The sequence below is a fragment of the Dromiciops gliroides genome, chromosome 5, assembly GCF_019393635.1.
Source record: "Dromiciops gliroides isolate mDroGli1 chromosome 5, mDroGli1.pri, whole genome shotgun sequence".
NCBI lineage: Eukaryota > Metazoa > Chordata > Mammalia > Microbiotheria > Microbiotheriidae > Dromiciops > Dromiciops gliroides.
In genome coordinates this window covers 19,566,187-19,587,486 of record NC_057865.1, presented here as the reverse complement: position 1 = coordinate 19,587,486, position 21,300 = coordinate 19,566,187, and the positions used below count along the sequence as shown (strand labels likewise).

General features: G+C 43.8%; 1 protein-coding gene across 1 annotated transcript in view; it reads right to left on the bottom strand.

The window, feature by feature from the left end:
- The window catches only part of CHN2 (chimerin 2), a 295,322-nt gene that overhangs the window by 113,662 nt on the left and 160,360 nt on the right, over positions 1-21,300 (bottom strand). Inside the window, exon 3 of the mRNA XM_043966788.1 lies at positions 12,288-12,343. Coding sequence (XP_043822723.1) covers positions 12,288-12,343 — 56 coding nt within the window. The remainder of the gene's footprint in view (positions 1-12,287; positions 12,344-21,300) is intronic.

Genomic DNA, 21,300 nt, shown 5'->3' with positions numbered 1-21,300 from the left:
AAATAAGGAAAGAGAAAAAAATCCAGAGCAGGGAAGCAATCGTAAATTATTAATGAGAAAACTGTTTGAGATTTTACCATCTCTTTCAGCTGGAAAAATAGAGCTGTGAATAACTGGCAGGGCCACAACCTTTCCAAAGCTCAATGGCCAACACCATGTCGGTTAGGCCCCAAGACCCCAGGAAGCCGAGTTTACTGGGGCCAAGCGCACATCTCAATTCACGCCTTCATCAGCATTGTGCCTCAGCCCTAAGTTTTGTCAGGTGAGTAGAACAGAGAGAATCTCTTCAAATCTTACGGCTGCTCCCTGGCACACATCTTGACCTGTGTGGCCGTCCACGATGAAGATTCCTCTACCTTGGATCCTGTGGATACTACAATCTCTTTCTGAACACCAGCTGTGAGGTTAGCCCTTCAAAGGCTGCTCATTTCCTCCCAACCATTAGGCTCCAATCTACAGTGATCTCTTCCACATTGCCCAAGGGTTAGAGACACGATGCCCCCACAATCTGGAAAATCCACATAAATTCTTTTAGCCCTCCCTTCGTAGCAGAGAAGTCTGAATTTTTTCTCTTTCCTTTATGGGGTGTTTATGGTACCTTATTGTAAAATCTGGATTAAGTATTTGGTCCTAGGCTCTGTGTTGTCTATGGCTTCCACAGAACCCCCCCAAAATTCTCATGTAATTTCTTATGCCAACTCACAAAATATTGACCCTCCTGCAGTGGGGAAAGTCTCGATGTGGAAGGGATCGCTGTATATCATGGTCGGTAGTGTGGTCTTTGCTGTCAGGAGGTTGGTTGCTTCCAAGGCTTGCACAACAGCACAGATTCAGTCAAAGATCCATTTACTGCAGACATAGAACTTAGGAATCACAACTATCTATCCATCTATCTATCCATCTATCTATCTATCTATCTATCTATCTATCTATCTATCTATCTATCTATCTATCTATCTATTTTGCTGTGGGACAATGAGGGTTAAATGACTTGCCCAGCGTCACACAGCTAGTAAGTGTCAAGTGTCTGAGGCCAGATTTGAACTCAGGTCCTCATGAATCCAGGGCCAGTGCTTTATCCAAGGAATCACAATTATTAAAAATAAGACCATAATTATGAACTCTATTAGGGATCACTAACTAATTACTAACAGGAGACATTGAATGGAATAGTAGTTGGAGAGCAGGTATTGGAACCGGGAAGCCCCGCGTTCAAATTCTGCCTCTGACACACCCTGGTGGAGTGATCCTGGGCAGGTCCATGCCCCAATAGAAGGGGCCAACCTGCATCAAAAGAGGGAGTTTTCTTATGCTGATGAAATCACAGCCCTGTCTTGTCCCTACCCTAACAAGGTAAAGACAATTGGAAGAAATCCAAAGATCTAAGTATAAGTGGGGCACTTGCTAAGCTTCACTGGTTCTTGGTCACTGTTCAGAAGAGCCTTCATTTTGCATAAAGGGACACTTGGACTTCCTCTGACTTGTACTCTCCACATCCAGAAGTCTGTGCACAACTCAGCAGGCAGCTGTTCTGCCTGGCCCATCAAAGTCAGTCTGTCTGCTCTATCTTGGGGCTGAAGGGCAGCTGGTTGTCAAAAGGCCCCTTATCTCAGAACCACAGAATCTTAGAACTAGAGAGGAAGGGACCACAAAGGAAATTCAACTTGTTCTTGAACCAGAAACACCTTGTCATACCCCGCCCTTCCAGTGGTCTCTACTCCAGGATCCACTAGAAGACTTCCTGTAGAGAGAGATGCTTATCTATCTTGGGGCAGCTCCCCACCCCCACCCCATTGCTGTTAAGAAACTTTTCTTTACCATGAACCCAACTGGTCCCTTGATAACTTCTATTAGTGGCTCTTGGTATTTGCCTTTAGGGAAAAGCTGGATAAGTCAGCTCTCTCTTCTGTATCTACATGACTTGTTCCCAAATACCTGGAGACAATGGCTCCTCTTCTACCCCCAAAGCTTTCTCTTCTTTAGCCTAAGCTATCCTGAGTTCTTCAAGCTGCTTCTCAGGTGGCATGATATCCAGTCCCCTCACCAGGCTCACCTTCTGGACCCTATGTGAGTCCATGGACCCCTCTGGCAGTCTGGTGAAGCCCAAGGACCCTTGCTTAGAATAAAGTTTCAAATGCATAAAATAAAAGACAGGATTACAAAGGAAACCAGTTCTATGAAAATAATGATGTATTTTTTTTTCAAATCCAAGTTCATGGATGCTTTGAAATCTATCCCCAGACTCCAAATTAAGATGACCATTCTCTAAACCCATGTGATCTAACTAGAGATGGCATGCTGGGATTGTCAGAGTATCACACAGGAAGAGCTAGAAGAGACCTTAGGGGTCATTGAGTTCAACCTGCTCATTTGACAGATAAGAAAACTAGGCTCAGAGAGTGAATGACTTGTCCAGGATCACACAGCTAGTAAGTATCTTAGGCAGGATTTGAACCTAGTTCTTCCAGACTTTTAAGCTCAACATTCTATTCACAATCCCATGTTGCTCATCATCTTGGAGGGAGGGGGAGAGTGAATGTTTTCTTAGTACTGATAATACAACATTTTTATAGCACTTTAAGGCTTACAAAGTGTTTTCCTCACAACCCTCCAGAAAAGTGACTTAAAGTATTGTGTGCATGGGTTGGAGGTAAGGGGGCATAAATGAATGATGGATTCATGAATTACTGAATAAATGATGCATGAATAATCAAACATTTATTAAGCATTTACTACGTGCCAGGGACTCATTGTGCTAAGAGTTGGTAATACAAATCCAAGCAACAAGATGGACCCTGTCCTCAAGGTGCTTACATTCCAATGGGGAAGACAACACATAAAAGAGAGGTAGAAAGAAGAGAGGCATGAATCCAGGGGCAAGGTTCAGAAGGTGGAGGCCTGGTTTCAGGTAAGATAAGATGTAAGTTCACCTCTCAGAACCCAGAGTCCAAGGGGCTCAGGAAACCTGGCCCTTCTTCCCCACGGTGGGATGAAAGAAGTTCTTGATCATTAAATGAGATTTTATTCTGTTTTTGTTTTTTAAATTCTATGATGTCAGACCTGGCAACGTCAGATTTAGGCTTGACATCAGGAATAACTTCTCAAGAACTAGGGCTGACCAAAACGAATTTCTCCTTTCTGGGAAGCCCCTGGCTAGATGCTCACTTGTCTGGCTTGTTGTAAGGTGGATTTCTTATGGCCCAGGGTGGGACTAGGTGGCCTCAGAGCTTCCTCCACCCCTCACATTCTGTATGACAATAAGGTATGGTGGCTCAGGGGCTTTCTGATTCTTGGGAGGGCTGTGTACCATGACCCAAGGTCATAAACACCTAGGCATGAAGGAGGTTTGTTAAGATTAATAACAAAATGGGGAAAAGCATATAGCTGAGGGGCTAATTTATGCTAAAAAGAAAAGGGGTTTGCTTGTTAATTAAAGGAACAAAGCTCTCAGCGGGAAGCACCCACCACAATGTGATGTCATCTGTCCTCTTCCAAAACAAAGGATAAACAACAACTAAGGAACAAAGGGAAAGGGAAAGTTTATAGTAGGCCAGTATGAACTAAAGTAGTTGGGGAAAGAACCTAACACAGTCATTTAAAAGATAAAAGCAAATGCAAGTGACTAAAGGCAAGCCAAGAGAGCATGAACTATGCCACTCCTGTCTGAGATCTGCTCTTGTAATCTGGGCTCAATTCAGCCATTGGCAGGAAAGAAGAAAAATGGATTTGATCATATGGGCCTGGAGTCTCAATTCCATCATTCCTTTTTACTTAAAAAAATATGGTTTTGGTTTTGGTTTTTTTTTAATAGTCTGTTCTTAGGCGTGGGATGGGAGGGATGAAGCCGCCTTCTTTTAAAATTGAAATCCATTCAAAATGGCAATGGGCGATTTTATTTCTGTGTTTGAAATTGCTTTTCTTAATCACTTCTCCGATATAACAATCTCACAAGAAGGCAAGCGGCACAAAATCACTGTCATTCACCAAAGATCTTTTTGCTTTCTGAGTGTGTATCAGAATAATTTCACATTCTCCCTTAGATCACTGAAGCAGAGCATATGGCTATGTCAGTCCAGCAGCACAGCCCCACAGGCTTGGTGCTTAAAGAAATGAAGACTTTATCTTAAAAGGAATCAGCCTGGAGGGTCGGTACAAGTCAGAAGGTCACCTTCAGGCCCAGGACAAAGGACAAGATAGTTTCCCTGCCATTGGTAATAAGGGGTGAAGAGTAAATCTCCAAGCATCATCATTTAGAGCCAAGAGACCTTAGTAGTAATCTAGCGTAACTTCTTCATTTTACAGAAGAGGAAAATGAGGTATAGAGAAGTTAAATGATTTCCCCAAAGTCACATGGCTCCCTAGTGTCAAACTGAGGATTCGAACTCAGATCCTGTGGTTCCAAAGCCAGCATAACTCCTCCTCAGTTCATTACCCAGTAGCAGGCACACAAAAGGCAATGAATCAATGCTTGCTGATAGATATTGGGGCTGGTATAATTTGCTGGACTGGAAGATCAGAGGCTCATAGTTTGGGTTGTTCAAGGCCAGTTCTTTTAATACTTTCATTTTACATATGAGAAAACCTAGGCAAGGAGAGGTAAAGTGACTTATCCAAGGTCACACAGCTAGGAAGTGGCCAAGTAGAATTCAAAACCAGTTCTTCTGCCCCTGCCCCCCTGAAGTTTTCATTGACCTATTCAAGTCTTTACTGTTTGGATCCAAGAGATAAGGGGGGAAAGGTGGTAAGTGCATCAAAGATCCCCATTCCACAAAGGATGAAGCAGGGCTCAGAAGGTTAAGTGAGCTGTTTAAGAGCACAGGGGCAGAGGCAGGGTCCATCTTGGAGCTAGTTTCCAGAGGGAGAGCTTGGGGGAGGAACTGAAGCCTGGAGGTGCTGGACAAGCTGCTGAGGATCACACAGGCAAGTGTCAGGGACACCCTCCAACCAGCACATCTTCACGCTGAGTCCAGGGCATTCCCAGCACACTGGGCTGGCTTTTGACAAAAGCTAGGGAAGCAAGTCTTCTTGGCTAAGGGTGGGGTGCCAGGTGTTGTCAGCCGCTCAGTGAGATGTTATTTCTACAACAAACACTGGCTAATTATAATAATATGTATATTTATAAAACATCTATAGATAATTTTTATATATCATTACCATAACTAGCATTTTCATAGTTTTTTAAAGGTTTGCAAAGTGCTTTATGGCTTTTTGGGGGGGGGTGGTGAGGCAATTGGGGTTAAGTGACTTGCCCAAGGTCACACAGCTAGTAAGTGTCAAGTGTCTGAGGTCGAATTTGAACTCAGGCCCTCCTAACTCCAGGGCCGGTGCTGTATCCACTACACCACCCAGGCTGCCCCACTTTATGTCATTTTATAGAAGAAGAGACTGAGGCTGAGGGAAATGAAGTGACTTGGCCAGGGTCACACAGCTAGTAAGTGTCTGAGGCAGGGTTCAAACCCCAGGCTTCCTGCTTTCAAATGGAGCATTCTATGCATTTCATGTACCACCTCACTATCCCAGCTGGTTTCCTTAATTGGAGTTCTAGCCCCATCCTGAAAACAGGCACCTCCTGTTCCTCTTGTCAGCATCTTTCTTACTTGTGGCTGACCCCAGACTTGGGCTGCTTGCCTTGTTCCAGCTTACCATCTTTTGGTTCCTGCTTTGCCCAAAGATGCTTGGAGAGACACGATTATCTCCCTCGACATGATTTTTTTTGTACCCTGCCTTCTCCTTCCCCTGATTGGCTCCCTGACTTTGCCTCCCCCTCTACCTCCCTATACCATGAGGAAAGCCTCGGGAAAAATGGAGGGTCCTCATCCTTGCAGCTGGCTCTGTCCCAGTGCCCCAGGATGATGGCATCCAACTCTGTCATTTTTTCTATAATCACAGCCTTAGCTACACATTCATAAGCCTGAAGTGAAGGCTCACACATCAAGCTACAGCAAGACAACTGGGATCTAGAGAGGTCATTAGTCACCAGAGAAATGAGAGACTGGCTATGGAGGAAGGACCCAGTGGGAGGAGCTGGTCAGGGAGGAGCAACATTGCCCCTCCTTAGCTCTATCTTCTGGAAACTTTCTCTGCCTTCAAGGCTCAGCTCAGTGTCCACCTCTTCTACAAAGCCTTCCCTGATGCCTCTGCTGAAAAAAAGTCTCTCCCTCCTCAGAGGGCCTTCTTTGTCTACCAGGTGCTTAGCATAGTGTCTGGCACATAGTAAGCACTTAATAAATCTTTATTGACTCACTGACTGACTTCATGCTCTGCAATCCAGACACACTGGCTGACTTGTTCTTTCTTACACATGAGATGATCCATCTCCCATCTCCTCACTTTTGCCCAGGCTGTACTCCATGCCTGCAGTGCTCTCCCTTAGCCCCTTGGAATCCCTATCTTTCTTTAAGACTCCACTTAAGCACAACCTCTTACAGGAAGCCTTTACTAATCCCTCTGGCTACTAGTGTGCCCCTTCCCAAAATTTCCTTATATTCATTTGGTATATATTTTTTATATGCTATCTCCCTCAGTAGAATGAAAGGTTCTCAACATCTCACACCATAGACCAAGATAAGGTCAAAATGGATATATGATTTAGACATAAAGATTAATATAATAAGCAAATTAGGAAAGCATGGAAAATTTTCAGATTTATGGATAAGGAAAGAGTTTATGATCAAACAAGAGATAGAGGGGCAGTTAGGTAGTGCAGTGGATAGAGCACCGGCCCTTAAATCAGGAGGACCTGAATTAAAATCTGACCTCAGACACTTAACACTTACTGGCTGTGTGACCCTGGGAAAGAAGGGATAGGAACATGTGTGTTAAAAAGAATGCCCTCGGGGGCAGCTAGATGGCACAGTGGATAAAGCACCGGCCCTGGATTCAGGAGTACCTGAGTTCAAATCCAGCCTCAGACACTTAACACTTACTAGCTGTGTGACCCTGGGCAAGTCACTTAACCCCAATTGCCTCACCAAAAAACAAAACAAAACAAACAAAAAAAAAGAATGCCCTCTTCTTAAGGGTCCAGTAGGAAGGGGAAGTTACAGTAATTCAGACAATCTGGGCTGTCTAAAGAAGCAACAGAGATTCTTCCTTTAGGTTTTGGTTATGTAAATGTGTCAATAAAGATGCAACGCCTCTGGCCATGAGCTTCCCCTCAAAGCCTATTTGTCATCCCCCGGAACACAAATGCATAACTAGAGGCCCTGTCAAGCTGACAGCCAATGGTAGCAACATCATTGAATTCTAGCGTCTCAGAGAAAAGGCTGTTGCTAACATTTGCCATTCATGGGACAACAGATCCTGGACAGCAGAATGGGCAAGAACGATGTACTACAAATGCCTCACAGGAGGTCCATGTGAACTGAGCTGCCTCCTGCTGGTCCCCCTCTGAACAACACCTGTCCTTCCAGGAATCTCCACCCTTTATCATTTGGCACCTACCTGGCTTGGATAAAATGACCTGACTTACCTGCTGAGTGAATGGGCTGATGAATATCAGTTTCATGTTAAGATACCCAGGAGAGGGCAGCTAGGTGGCGCAGTGGATAAAGCACTGGCCTTGGATTCAGGAGCACCTGAGTTCAAATCCAGCCTCAGACATTTGACACTAGCTATGTGACCCTGGGTAAGTCACTTAACCCCCATTGCCCCAGAAAAACAAAAACAAAAAATCCCAAAAAGATACCCAGGAGAAATAGGATTTGAGATTTCTTGATGTGATCCATATGCAACCCAGGCCAAACATTAATGAAGCAAATAGGTAGAGGTTGACAGGTGAAAGGTTCCGTTCAGAAACAGGCAGAAAGACTGTCTTCCCACCTTACACCAGGTGGTGGCACTGGCTTGTGGTAAACTTCTGCAGAGTAGCAGAAAGCCAAGGGAAAATGTGGAATTTCCTTTCAAAATCATGGCCCTGGGGCAGCTAGGTGGCATAGTAAATAAAGCACTGGCCCTGGATTCAGGAGGACCTGAGTTCAAATCCCACCTCAGACGCTTGACATTTACCATGTGTGTGAGCCTGGGCAAGTCATTTAACTCTCATTGCCCTGCAGAAAACCCCAAACCAAAAAAAAAACCCACCCCAAAACAACTCCCAAATCATGGCCCTGTTGAATTGGGCACCACCCTGTGCCAGGCTTAGACCATTAGCTTTTGGTAGTATGGACTTCACAGAATTTCAGTTAGAAAGAACTTAAAGGCCCTATAACCCAAATAACACATGAATTAGAATCCCCCGCATCATACCCCATCACTGGGTGCCTGACCTTTGCTTAAAAACCTTTAGTAAACAAGAGTCTATGGCTATAGTGAGGCCAAAATGAGAGAATGCATGTAAAATAATATATAAATACTTTTTTCTCTTTTTTCTCTTGTAGTAGTAGTAGTAGTAGTAGTAATTGCTGTCATTTTCTCATTAGAATGTAAGCTCATTGAGGACAGGGACCATCTTTCTTGCCTATGTATGAATCCCCAGAATTTAGCACATAGTTAGTGCTCAATGAATGCATTTTCATTCATTCATTCAACCCTTCATTCATTTCAGCCTTCAATGAGGAAGAATCTACTTCCTAAGTCACCCATTCCATTTTGGGATAGCTCTAATTGTTAGGAAGTTTGCCTCCCCCAACACGTAGCTTAAACCTTTGTCTTTATAACTTTTGCCAATTGTTCCTAGATCTGTCCCTTCAACTTAAGCAGACTGTGATGAATTGCTCCATCTCGACCTTCAAGTTTTCTCTTCCCCAGACTAAACATTGCCACTTCCTTCACCTAATCCTCATAAAACATGAAGCCTTTCACCACCCCAGCTTCCCTCTTCTGGATGCTCTTCAGGTTAGCAATTTCCTTCCTAAAATGTAATGGCTTTTATTTATCTAAACACGACCTTTGCTTTAATACCTTGCGTCTTACATACCCCTTATCTAGAACAACAGCTTCCCCAAATGTACAGATAAACACTATGTTCTGGATTGTCTTATAAACATGCGTGTACTGACAAATTCTTTCTTCAGATCATGGGTTTAAAGATGGAAGGGACCTTCTAAGTCATAAGATCAGAAGATCATAGACCAAAGATGTAGAAATAGAAATAATCTCAGAAGCCATCTGGTGTAAACCCACCCCCTCCATTTTACAGATGAAGAACTAAGATCCAGAGAAATAACTAGTCCAAGATCACACAGATAGTAACAGAGCAAAGATGCGAACACAGATCCTCTGATTCTGAATTCAATACTGTTTTCACTGCACCCAAGATTAAAAAGCCAACAGTCAATGAACTGTCATATAAACCAAAGCCAGCTTAAACAAAATGAGCAATAAGCAAAATTCAGAAGATATATTTAGATGAAAGCCTCCAAAATTAAAGGCAAAAGTGCCCGAGTACCCTTCCTGAAATCAAGTATTGTATGTAGATGTGGGTGTGGAATGAGGGCAACCCTGGAGAGAGGGTAGCACCCAGGAAGAATCTTCACACGACACTTCTTTGCTGAGGAAGGTCTGATGCCAACCTTGGGCATTAGAAACAGAAAAAGGAAACTGAGTCATATCCTAGACTTTTTTCACCTACCTTCCATGACCACCTCTATGATGAATCCTTGGTGGCTTCTGAAAACAATATGTTTTTGTTGTTGCTGGTATCGTTTTGTCCCAGATTGAAAGGGCAGCCACCCCCATCCCACTACTCAATGGCACAAGATCTTTGACATGCCCTGTTTCTAATCTGGGCCAGTTCAACCCTCCTTAAACTACCTGGTAACCTCCCCATCCCCTGCTCCCAGGAGCTCACCATATTGATGCCAGACAGAGTGAGAACACCCAATTGTCTTAGCTCTCTTCGGCTCAGAACTCTGGAGCTCAAGAGATCCATCAGCCTCCATCTCCCCAGCCCCAAAGATTATAGGCTGGTGCCACCACTCTTTGTAATTAATTTCTTTGTAATTAGTTCTTTTTACCAGAAGTTCCACTGGCAGAATTAAATATTCTTCATCTATCTTTTCCTTCAAACTATCCCTGCTGGCGTGGTTATAGGGAAGAGGTTCCAAGTTATCCATGTCTATCCAAGAATTCCACATGATCTTAACGAATGCATGGGGGTGCATTGAAAAGAGTCAAGCCTTGGAATCTGCCTTTTCCTGTAGCAACCCAAATGCTCTGAAGAGTTAATAAACATTAAGCCCAAGAGGGATCCTTCATTCTCTGCACATTTCAATCAACTATGCAACTAAAAAGATGTGTGAGAATTTTAACATGAACACAGGGCAAGTCACTTAGCTCTGGTGCCTTCTGAGAAGGAAAAATGAAATGGACTTGACAATGTTACAGTCGAGGATATTTAAAAGTCTGGAGCAGGATAACGGGTTTAAAGTCTTGTTGTCTGCATACTTTGCAACTCTGAGGTCAGGAAGAGAACCTGCATCCCTTCATCCCTTTATGCTGCAGCTGCCCAGTGGAGGTATCAGTTCAATTTAAAAAGTCCCTACTGTGTGTCAGCTTCCATGTCTACAGAAGTGTGCTAGGGCCTGCTTATATGATCCAGAAAGAACTGGTTGTTAAATATTCAAAAAAGGGCAAACACCAAAACTCAGGGTGAGATTTATTGTTTTATAGATTGTCTAGACTTAAGAAAGTGATGAAAAAAGCATTAATAATACAGCATCTTGGCCAAGGGCTCACTCCATACCAACAAACTCATAGATCCAGACCCTCACCCTCCCTCCATTTTTCCCCCCTGAACATTTTAGTCATGATGCATAAGAATATTCTAATCAACCTAATCATTGGTAAGGAAAGGGACTTTAGACTTCTCAATAAGGTCTTGAAATTACTCTGAGGACTAGGGAATGGAAATGTCTTCTTGGAACTGGAATTAGACCAGGGGATTAATTTTAATGAACTTTACCCAAAGTACTTTTTATATAGGAAAAAACCCCCAAACCAACACACCAGTTAATCCCAGTGGGCTGTGTATGCGAGCTGGCCTCAGGACAGGTCCTAGACAAAACCTACTCAAATGATTAGAGGAGAAGAGGGCTGCTCTTGGGGATCCTTGGGATTTAGGGAAAATCAGCTTTTTACATTTGATCTAGTAAGATGCTTTATGATTCCCTCCGTGTATTCCCTGCCCCCTGCCTGCCCCATATTTACATCATTTATATTTATATGTGTACATGTCATTTAATCTCAAATGAATATAAATTCCTTGAGGGCAGGAAATGCTTTTTTTCTTTGAACCTAGCAGTGGCTGAAGTTACTTAAGGTATGTTTGATGATTGATGGGCTGCTGGAAGCCATTATTAATAAGTAGGACCTTTAAGTCACCACACAAATCCACCCAGGCCTCTGGGCTCTGTGTCTGAGAGTCATTTTGGCACAGAGTTTGCCTGAGTGTTGACATCATGGGACTAGTGGTGAACATGCCTCTCTCCTCTGAACAGAGAGGTGGTGGGCCACTGTTTTGTCAGATGGTGTGTAGTCTTGGTTTGCAGTAACTGCTACCAGAGGAAGTTCTATTGAGTAGGAGGTGAAGGGAGCTGGAAAGGGCAGTCTTTAGGAAGAGACAATAATGTTTAAAAAAGAGCATCCATATAGGGGCAGCTAGGTGGTACAGTGGATAGAGCACCAGCCCTGGAGTCAGGAGGACCTGAGTTCAAATCTGACCTCAGACACTTAACACTTACTAGCTGTGTGACCCTGGGCAAGTCACTTAACCCCAATTGCCTCACTAAAAAAATAGAGCATCGATAAAACAAGCATTCCCACAACTAGTCAAAATAAAAATGGAAACAATAGATCTGGCTGTATTGCTTTGTTCACATTGTTGGTGATCACAAGCTCCAGAAATATTACGAATGAAAACCTCATCCATCCAGGCTGAAGAAAAGACTGTGGGGCTTGTGAAGACTTTTGAATTGATGGAATCCTTTAGTTGATCCTTGAAGCCACATCTCAGATTGATGGACGAGGTCAAAATATGGGATCCCCAGAGAGTGGCAAGGAAAAAAGTGGAATATGTTTGTTTTTAAGTTTTGCAAAGCACTCTTTATCATGAAAGGCTCAACACGCCCTTCTGTGAACTGTGTGGCAGCTTGCCTTTACTGATTCCCAAGTCAAAGTTTGTTAGCATTTGAGGCATGACTGAGGAATACAAATGATTAAGATTTTACACAAAACGTGACATGTCATAAAATGTTAATGGGAATCAGAAAGAAAGCTTGCCAATATCAATACAGGGCTGGCAATTGATCACGGTTAGCGAGGAGAAGGCAAAGTGTCGTAATACTGACCTCCCGAGGACAGATGATCCTCTTGGGCCTTGGTGCTTCCTGCTGTAACTGATACACTGCCAAAGAGAAAAATGCAGTCCATGAAAATTAGGAAATGGTGACACACACAAACACATCGACATGGATTCAGGGAGACTTCTACACAAATGCTCCTCAGAATGCACTTTTTTTTTTAAAGAGAGAAAATTACAGGTACACCCTTAGCTCACAAGAATCAGGTCATTTAGATGGAAATGAGTCACTAAGAATGTAAACTGACGAAATTGATTTTTTTTTTATTCTCATGAGACTGATTTTGTCGGGTAATTGTCGTAGGCGATTGTTCATTTTTATGATTTTCTTGGAAGCCTAAATATGATTGAAAATATTCTGAATATTTTAAAGATAGCATATCACTTGGGAGTACCTAACTGTAAGACCAAATGACAGGATTCTTGAATTTAAATGGAAACATCAAAGGTCTTTGGACCGGACAGACAAGGACTGACATGAAAAGGAGTGTCATTCTCTAAAGACATCTACAAAGGCCCATTGGCAGGCTTCCTGTGAATGAGTGAAACTCTGCGCCTCTTCTTCTTTTTCCTGATATCTTTCCATTTCTATGCTGCCCATCACCATGGTGTCTCTCCCATTTCTGAATCTCCTGTTTCCCCTCCACCCCTTTCTATTTCTCTTCCTCGGCCTCTTTTCTGATCTCAAAGACTCTCGACAATAGCTCTTTTCCACCTGTTTTCAAGGCAAACTTTAGATTATGACAGAGCTGAGCAGAGAACTCACGGACTGAAAACCAATTTAGCTAGCCTGTCACTGTCGATGTGCCTTTTGCCATTATTTCAGTGGCTGAGGTCTGAATCAGCCTTGATTCTCCTGCAGAACCGCAATTCTGTTTGCTCTTGCAGCAAAATCGCAGTCTTATTCTTTAGACTTTACCACCTTAAAAAAAAGGAGGATGGGGGAACAAGTTTCTGGCTTCCTGCAGCATCTTGACAAGGGCAAAGTTAATTAGTGTTGGAATCTGTGTCAAACTAAAAACTCATCTGAGTTTACTACCTCAAGAAACCGTAACCCTACTGGAAAACAAAGAGTAAATGGTTTGATTTTAGCAATGCCCCAAGCTGCAAGGTGACACTGTTATGAGGAAGAAGATGTGAAGGTTACAGGATGAATGCTGCAATCATGGGTTATTTCCATTTACAGCTTCATCTGGGCCACTTTAAAGTAGACCCTGTTCATCTTGGAGAGACTGAGATTTCTGGGTATCTGAGAGCTTCTATTTGTGAGGAGCCTTTTAATGGTGTGTGTGTTACAAGTCTCCAGTGCCTCTGGTCTCTAGGGTTATTGTTCAGGTGCTCTCCTAAATCTTCCAATAGAACAGAAACTCCCTGAGGGCAGAGAGGGTTTAGCCCTCATACTTTGCATAATGCCCAACAATATTGTATTGTAGAAGGTGCTTAGTAAATGCTTGTTGATTGACTGACAGAAGGCCTTCTCAACACATAGGAGGCCTTTCTCTTGGCTTTTTTGTTGTTGTTGTTGTTTTTAACCATTTCCTAGCTCCCTGTGCAGCATTAGTGGGCTTCTCTCTCATGCCGCATTTGCAACATATATGTAACCTGTCAACCTCCTTTCCTGACCAGATTTTTTGAGCTAATTTCTCTTCTCACACATATACTCTTTGGCAAATGCTACAGTCTTTTGCTTCCTGGCTCCCCAAACCCCACCTTGGAACAACAACATTCCTGCAGTGATGCCGTGTGGCTTTGAATCATGCCACACCATGATCTCTGAGAATCAAAACTGTGGGTTACCCAGTCTTGAGGACACAAAAGATCTGGGCCTCTTAGGCCCTGGCTTCTTAGACTGTGGGGGTTGCAAAAAATTTGGCAACAGGAAAAGGTTATGTCTACCTATTTTATATACCTGGGGTTACATAAAAGTTTCTCAGGAGAAAGGGGATTATGAGTGAAAAAAATTCAAGAAGCTCTGTCTTAGACATTTTATGAGGTATCAGGCTCTAAAGGGAATGGTTTCCCTGTGTAGACCATTTAAAAATGAAGGTGCACGTAAGTTGGGGAGAGACCATCTTCACCGTGACCTTGGACAAGTACCGGGAATGTACAGACAATGGAAAGGAAGCCTGCCCTGCTGCAGAGGGATCTAGCCTGCCAGCAGGGTCACTGTTGGCTATGATGGGGAACATGGTGATCATGCACAAGCAGAGTGGGGAATAGGCCCCTGAAGTTGGGGCCCCAGATATTCTGCGAACCTGAGTCATTTTTTATAACTCCAACTTTTTGGGTGAAAGGGTAGATGGCAATGCCTTTGATTGGGACAGGGAAAGGGGACTACGACCATCAGCTGTGAGCCCTCACTTAGGGGCAAGAAATCCCAGAAGACCCTGGAGTATAGGGATGGTGGCATTTCTCCAATTTGGCATGGAGCTTCCTGAAGAGCCACATTCCCAGCTGCTCCAACCCCCTTCCTTTCACAGATGAGGAAACTGAGGCTCACGATGGTCAAGAGACTTTATCTTAGAAAGACTCCAAAGTTAGAGCTGGAAAGGCCATCGTGGGCCAGTCGGTCCAACCCCCTCATTTCACAGATGAGAAAACTGAGTCTTAGAGAGATTATGTGACTTGCCAGGTTCACACAGTAAGTGCTCGAGGTTGGATTTGAATTGTTCTGTCCATTTTGCTACCTGGCTATTGTCTTTGCCATTCACTACTTTGCACACTCTCTAGAAAATGTTTCCTCGCCTCTAAAATGAAAGGACAGGAACTGAGGGCTTCTGAGATCCTTTTCAGCTAAAGATCTAGAGGGTGTATCCAGAGCTAGGAGTCTATATCCTTGTCCCAGCTTGTTCTATCAGTTTGGGGAACTTTAGGGTTGCATTGAAGAGCCAGAGGCTCATTGTAATATTCTCTCTCTCTCTCTCTCTCTCTCTCTCTCTCTCTCTTATGAGCGCACGCGCGCGCGCGCGCGCACACACACGAACATCTTGGAGCTTAAGAAGGCAGACAGGGGTAGGATCAGAGCAGGCTGAGGGAGGGAGATGCAGCAAGGGAGGGCTATATCCCTACCAGTCATTGGGTCTTGATGTGTTGGTCTTCAGGCCATGGCAAGATGAGAAAGAAGGTTCAGTCGGGATCCCTGACCGAGGCTATTCCTTTTCTTTGGCACCCAGTGGCTACTTTCTGGCCACTCTGTGTAACTAGAATGGGAACTAGCTGGGGTGTCGTCTCCTACATGGGGGCAGCAGACCCACCTTCAAGGTCAGCATGTCTAAATGAGGAGGGAGGGCTGATGTCACACCCACATTTGGGCAAACCAATCCCTTGGGCACCAATGAAACAGGTCAGCAGCAATGGGCATCATTTGGGATTATCTGATGTCCTAGATAATGAGCCACCAAGGCTGGAAACTCCCTGTGATAAAGATTCTAATGGGGAAGAGATCAGATATGGATGGTTCTAGGAAAGTGGCAGGGAAAGAGTGCCATGAAGGAGGAGGGTTAGTCTAGAGCAAGGAGAGACAATTGCAAGAAAGATTAAGGCAGAGAGACTTCTTGGACTATCACAGAACCTGTGGAATCTCAACTCCAATGAAGTACAACCATCCCAGAGTCAGGCTGGAAACCAAGGGAATTTTTGCAGCTAAGGAACATGGGATGCTTTGTAAGGGTCTAAGGCAGTGTAGGTAGGTCCGAGTGGGCCTCTGCATCCCACTTAGCCTATCTTCTCTCTTCCTTGTCTTTCCTGATCCCCTCGCCCCAACTGCTGGGGCTGCCCTCCCAAATGACCTTGGACTGAACTACTCTGTAGTTCTTCACTTTAAATTTGGACTGTGTATGGTAATTTGTGGCATGATTGTCTCTTTGACTAGTGTATAAACTCTTCACGAGGGGTTGTTTCATTCTTTGTTCTTGTATGCTCAGCCCTTAGCACAGTGCTTGGCACATGGTGGTAGATGCTTAATAAATACTCGTGGATTAATTGCTTGATTATTCATAGTCCCAGGCCAAAGTTACCCTGTTTTCCCATCCTTGTCTTTCGCTCTGTAAAAGTATCAGGTTATGGACCAGAGGCCAGAGGCCAAAAGCCGAGTCATGCAGGAGAAGGGCTCTGTGAAACCCTCCCCCAAGTTTGGTGCCAAAAAGCCGGCCAGGCTGGTTTCTGTAGATAAGCAGGCAGTGCTGAATCCTGCCTGGCATGGACATTGTCCAACCTGCCAATAACGACATCCTGAAAGAGCCACGGGCAGGCCAGGGGGAGCCTGGAGTTTGTCTAGACTGCTGCTTTTGCTATATCACTGACACTTGACCTATAGAAATAATAATAAATAGCTAGTATTTATAGAGTGTGTTATGGTTTGCAGCAAAATGTTTAACAAATATTATTTCATTGTATCCTCAGGGTAACCCAGGAAGGTAGGTGCTCTTATTCCCCCCATTTTACAGATGAGAAAACAGGGGCAGGCAGAAGTCCAGGGATTTGCCCAGGGTCAGCTAGTAAGTGCCTGAGGTTGAATTTGAACTCAGGTCTTTTGGACTCCAGGTCCAGTGCTTAATCCCCTGTGCTACCTAGCTGCCTCAAATTAACAGAATTCATAGTATGATGGGATAGGGAGGGGGAATCACTTCTGGGTCTTCACATTTAGGGGTTATGGAGTCACAAATCTTTATAGTTATCCATGAGAGCTTTTTACTCCAACTCCCTTGATGTCTGGGACTGAGTCAACTTTCTCTCTGACTCAAAGTTTTAAGTTTTTCTACAAGGGCAAATCCAAAAGTGACAGCATGACTTCTCTGCTGTTTGGGTGTTGCCTTAAGTTTATTACATGGTAATATTTTAAAAGATCAGCTGTAGTCTTGGCAGAATTCTCTCTGAGCCATAACCAGGGTAGAGAGACAGGAGCTTTGTTTTGGGGGGGGAAAATTTAGAGAGCACTGACTCCACTTTCAGTCTTTCAAAGGTAGGAACAACTGAACTTAGCATTGGGTAGCAAGAATAATTGGTTTAAATAGAAGCTCTGAGATAGAGCTTCCTCCCCCAGTTAGGTGAGAGCTTTCTCCACCAAGGACCACCCTTCTCCTTCCTTCCTTAGCTGAGGCCTAAGTATCCCGGGTCTCTCAACAGCTAGGGCCTTGTGTCTCTATGTCTTAGGTCTCTGGAATTTTCCCCAACCCCATAAATCAATTCATTCATTCATTCATTCATCTATCTATCTATTTATTATTTTCTTGCGGGGCAATGAGGGTTAAGTGACTTGCCCAGGGTCACACAGCTAGTAAGTGTGTCAAGTGTCTTGAGGCCAGATTTTAACTCAGGTCCTTCTGAATCCAGGGTCAGTGCTTTATCCACTCTTCCACCTAGCTACCCCCATCAATTTGCTTTTAAAAGTTGATTCATATGCCTAAAGGGTGATAAAGCTGTCCATACCCTTTGACCCCAGCAATACCACTTTTGGGTCTTTTTCCCAAAGAAATCATGGAAAGGGGAAAGGGACCCACATGTACAAAAATATTTATAGTTGCTCTTTATGTGGTGGCAAGGAATTGGAAGTTGAGGGGATGCCCATCAATTGCGGAATGGCTGGACAAGTTGTGGTATATGAATACAATGGAATACTATTGTGCTGTAAGAAATGATGAGCAGGAGGAGTTCAGAGAAACCTGGAGGGTCTTGCGTGGGCTGATGATGAGTGAGATGAGCAGAACCAGAAGAACATTGTACATAGTATCATCAACATTGAGTGTTGATCTATTGTGATGGACTATATTCTTCTCACCAATGCAATGGTACAGAAGAGTTCCAGGGAACTCATGATAGAAGAGGATCTCCAAATCCAAGGGAAAAAAAAAAAAAAGAACCGTGGAGTATAGATGCTGAATGAACCATACTATTTCTTTTGTTTTTGGTGCTGTTGTTTTTCTATTTTGAGGTTTTTCATCATTGCTCAAATTTTTCTCTTATAACATGACTAATGCAGAAATAGGATTAATATTATATATATATATATATATATATATATATATATATATATATATATATAACCTATATCAGATTACCTGCTGTCTAGGGGAGGGGGCAGGGAGGGGAGGGAGGGAGAAAAATCTGAAATTGGAAAGCCTGTATAAACAAAAGTTGAGAACTATCTTTACATGTAACAGGAAAAAATAAAATACTTTATTAATAAAAAAAAAGTTGATTCAACAGCACCCTAGTGCTGCTTGCCCTGGGCTCCAGAACTGCTGCTCATAAGCTGTGGACTCTGGTCTGGAACAGGGACATCTGTAATGGCTTCTGGGGAAGTTTTTGGTGACAAACTCAGAAATCTTATATGGGAAAGTTTCCACTTTTTTCCAGAAGTGGGAGAACCAAAGAAGTCAGTTGAAGGCATCCTTTCTCAGTGTGGCCATATTTCCCACAACACAGGAAATGGCAAGGGATTGAAACAATCTCTAAAGTTGCTCCCTTCTTGACAATTGTCTGTCACCAAATCTAAGGCAGCTTCTTGGCTTTTTTGCCCTAATGTATTTCTGAAAAGCTGTCATGAGGTGGATCTCTGTAAAATTTCCCTTGGGAACAATATTATAATTGGAATTGAATCCCTGACCGAGGATTTAGCATCAAGTAAACTATCCATCAATCACCAAGTATTTATTAAGTGCCTGCTCTAAGCCTTGAAGAAAAAGATAAAACTCTATAATCATTTAATAGGCACATTAGGCTCCGAGTCCTTCAGAATGGGAAGAAATATAAAGCACACTCTGTAGTCTGGCTTCTGACCTCATCACTCAAGTAAAATTTCTCTCTCCAGAGCTGCCCATGAGTTCTTCTTTGTGGAGTCCAGTGGTCCATTCCTGCTCCTCATATTGACCTCTCGGAAGCCGGAGGCACACCCCATCGCCCCCTTCTCCTGGATGCTGTCTCCTTTGTAGGTCTTTGCGATGCTCTCCCCTGCTTCTCCCACCTGTCTGACCCTTCCTGCCCAACCTCTTTTGGGGAATCTTTCTCCAGTCACACACTCACTGTGGGCTCTCTGCTGTCTGCCCTCCTCTCTACTATTTCACTTAGTGATTTCCCAGGCTCTCCTGGGTTCAATGATCATCCCTATACAGATGATTCTCAGACTGATTTGTCCAATACTAACCTCTCTCTAGGGGCAGCTAAGGGGTGCAATGGATAGAGTGCCAGGCCTGGAGTCAGGAACACCTGAGTTCAAATCCAGCTTTAGCCATGTGACCCTGGGCAAGTCACTTAACTCTGTTCACCTCAGTTTCCTCATCTGTAAAATGACCCAGAGAAGGAGATGGCAAACCACTCCAGTATCTCTGCCAAGAAAACCCCAAATGGGGTCACAAAGAGTTAGAAATGACTGAAAAACAACAAAAGCTCTCCTTTGAGTCCCAGCTTCCATTGGTCACCAACTGCCTCTTGTATGTCTTGAATTGGATGAGCTCCCCTCCCCTCCAGTGCCTGCCTTCCCTTTGAAAGCATCCTCACATTGCTCTGGATCTGTCTCGCCTCTCCCCATTACAATGTGAGCTTTCTGAGGGCTGGGGTCATGTTTTTGCCTTTCTTTGTGTCACCAGCACTTAGAACGGAACCTGGGTCCCTGTAAGCATCAATTCTCCATGGATGTGGTGCTGGTCTGCAGACAACTATTTATACGGGGCCTCGATGTACTTTCTTTTTCTTTTTCTTTCTTTCTTTTTTTTTTTTGTATGTGAGGCATTTGGGGTTAAGTAACTGGCCCAGGATCACACAGCTAGTAAGTGTCAAGTGTCTAAATCTGGATTTGAACTCAGGTCCTCCTGAATCCAGGGCCGGAGCTCTATCCACTGCGCCACCTAGCTGCCCCTTCGATGTACTTTCAAATGAATGGTTTACTTGCCTAAGCAATGTATACTCAATACTTCAGTGGGTCTGGTGTCTCATTGTTAATGTCATTTCAACTGATTAAAAAATCACATCAGTTTCTGGTGTTAAACCACTTGACAGTTTGTTGTTATTGTTGTCATTTTATTGGGGTCAGGGGGCAGGCAGCCATCAAGGTGGTGTGAGCGGTGCTTCAACTTGCCAGGTACTTGCCTTGCCGTGGGCACCGTGCCGTCAGTACATACAAAGCCAAAGTACATAGAGAACAAACCCCAAATACAGCCTGAGCTGATCATATAATAAATTGGACCAAAACCCAATATGTTAACTCTAAGAAATGTTCATGAAACATGTATTTTTGTAGGATTGAAGGGTTGGCCCTTGAACTCAAATATCATTTAGTCTAAACTCCACCCTCCCCCTTTTTTTTAGTTGGGAAAAATTTAGAGAAGCTATTGACTTAGAAAACCACAAATTAAGATCATCTATGTTTCATTGCATTTTTATTTATTTTGTTAAATATTTTCCAATTACATTTTTGCACCACAGTTTTGTGAGCCACCTGCCCTCTGCTCTGGAAGGTCCAGGCCTCCAAAAAAGCTGCCCAAAGAAGTCTCAGTGGCTCCTTTCTTTTAATAAATCTTGCATGGAGCGGAAGCTGTAGCACCCCTACCAGGGAACTCAGAGCTGAGCTCAATAAAAAGTTGGTGTGGATGCTGACTTTGCCACTGCCACTCTTGCCCTCTTCCCAGCTCCTACTGCTGCTGCTATTGGCATTTGTCCTGTTGAATAACATTGTAAGGAGCAAAAAACCTTTAAGAGTAAAGGCGGCTCCCCTACTCTGCCTTTTTCTACCTCTTGGATTTATTCCAGGCCACAACTGCCGGTACTCAGCCTCCAGACCACAGAACTGCTATCAGAAAATGAGAGGCCCCTTTCTGTCACAGCCAGCTCGGCCCATCAGGCTCTCTCTGTCTGCCTGCTCCAGAGAAGAAGCCGTAAAGGTTTGGGGGAGATGCCCCTGTGCTCTGCCTCCCTTCCCCCAACCATCATCATGAATATAGGCAGGAGCAACACAATGATGACTCCCCTCCCCGCCAAATGTTGATTGGAGCAGAAAGATAAAAAAACCA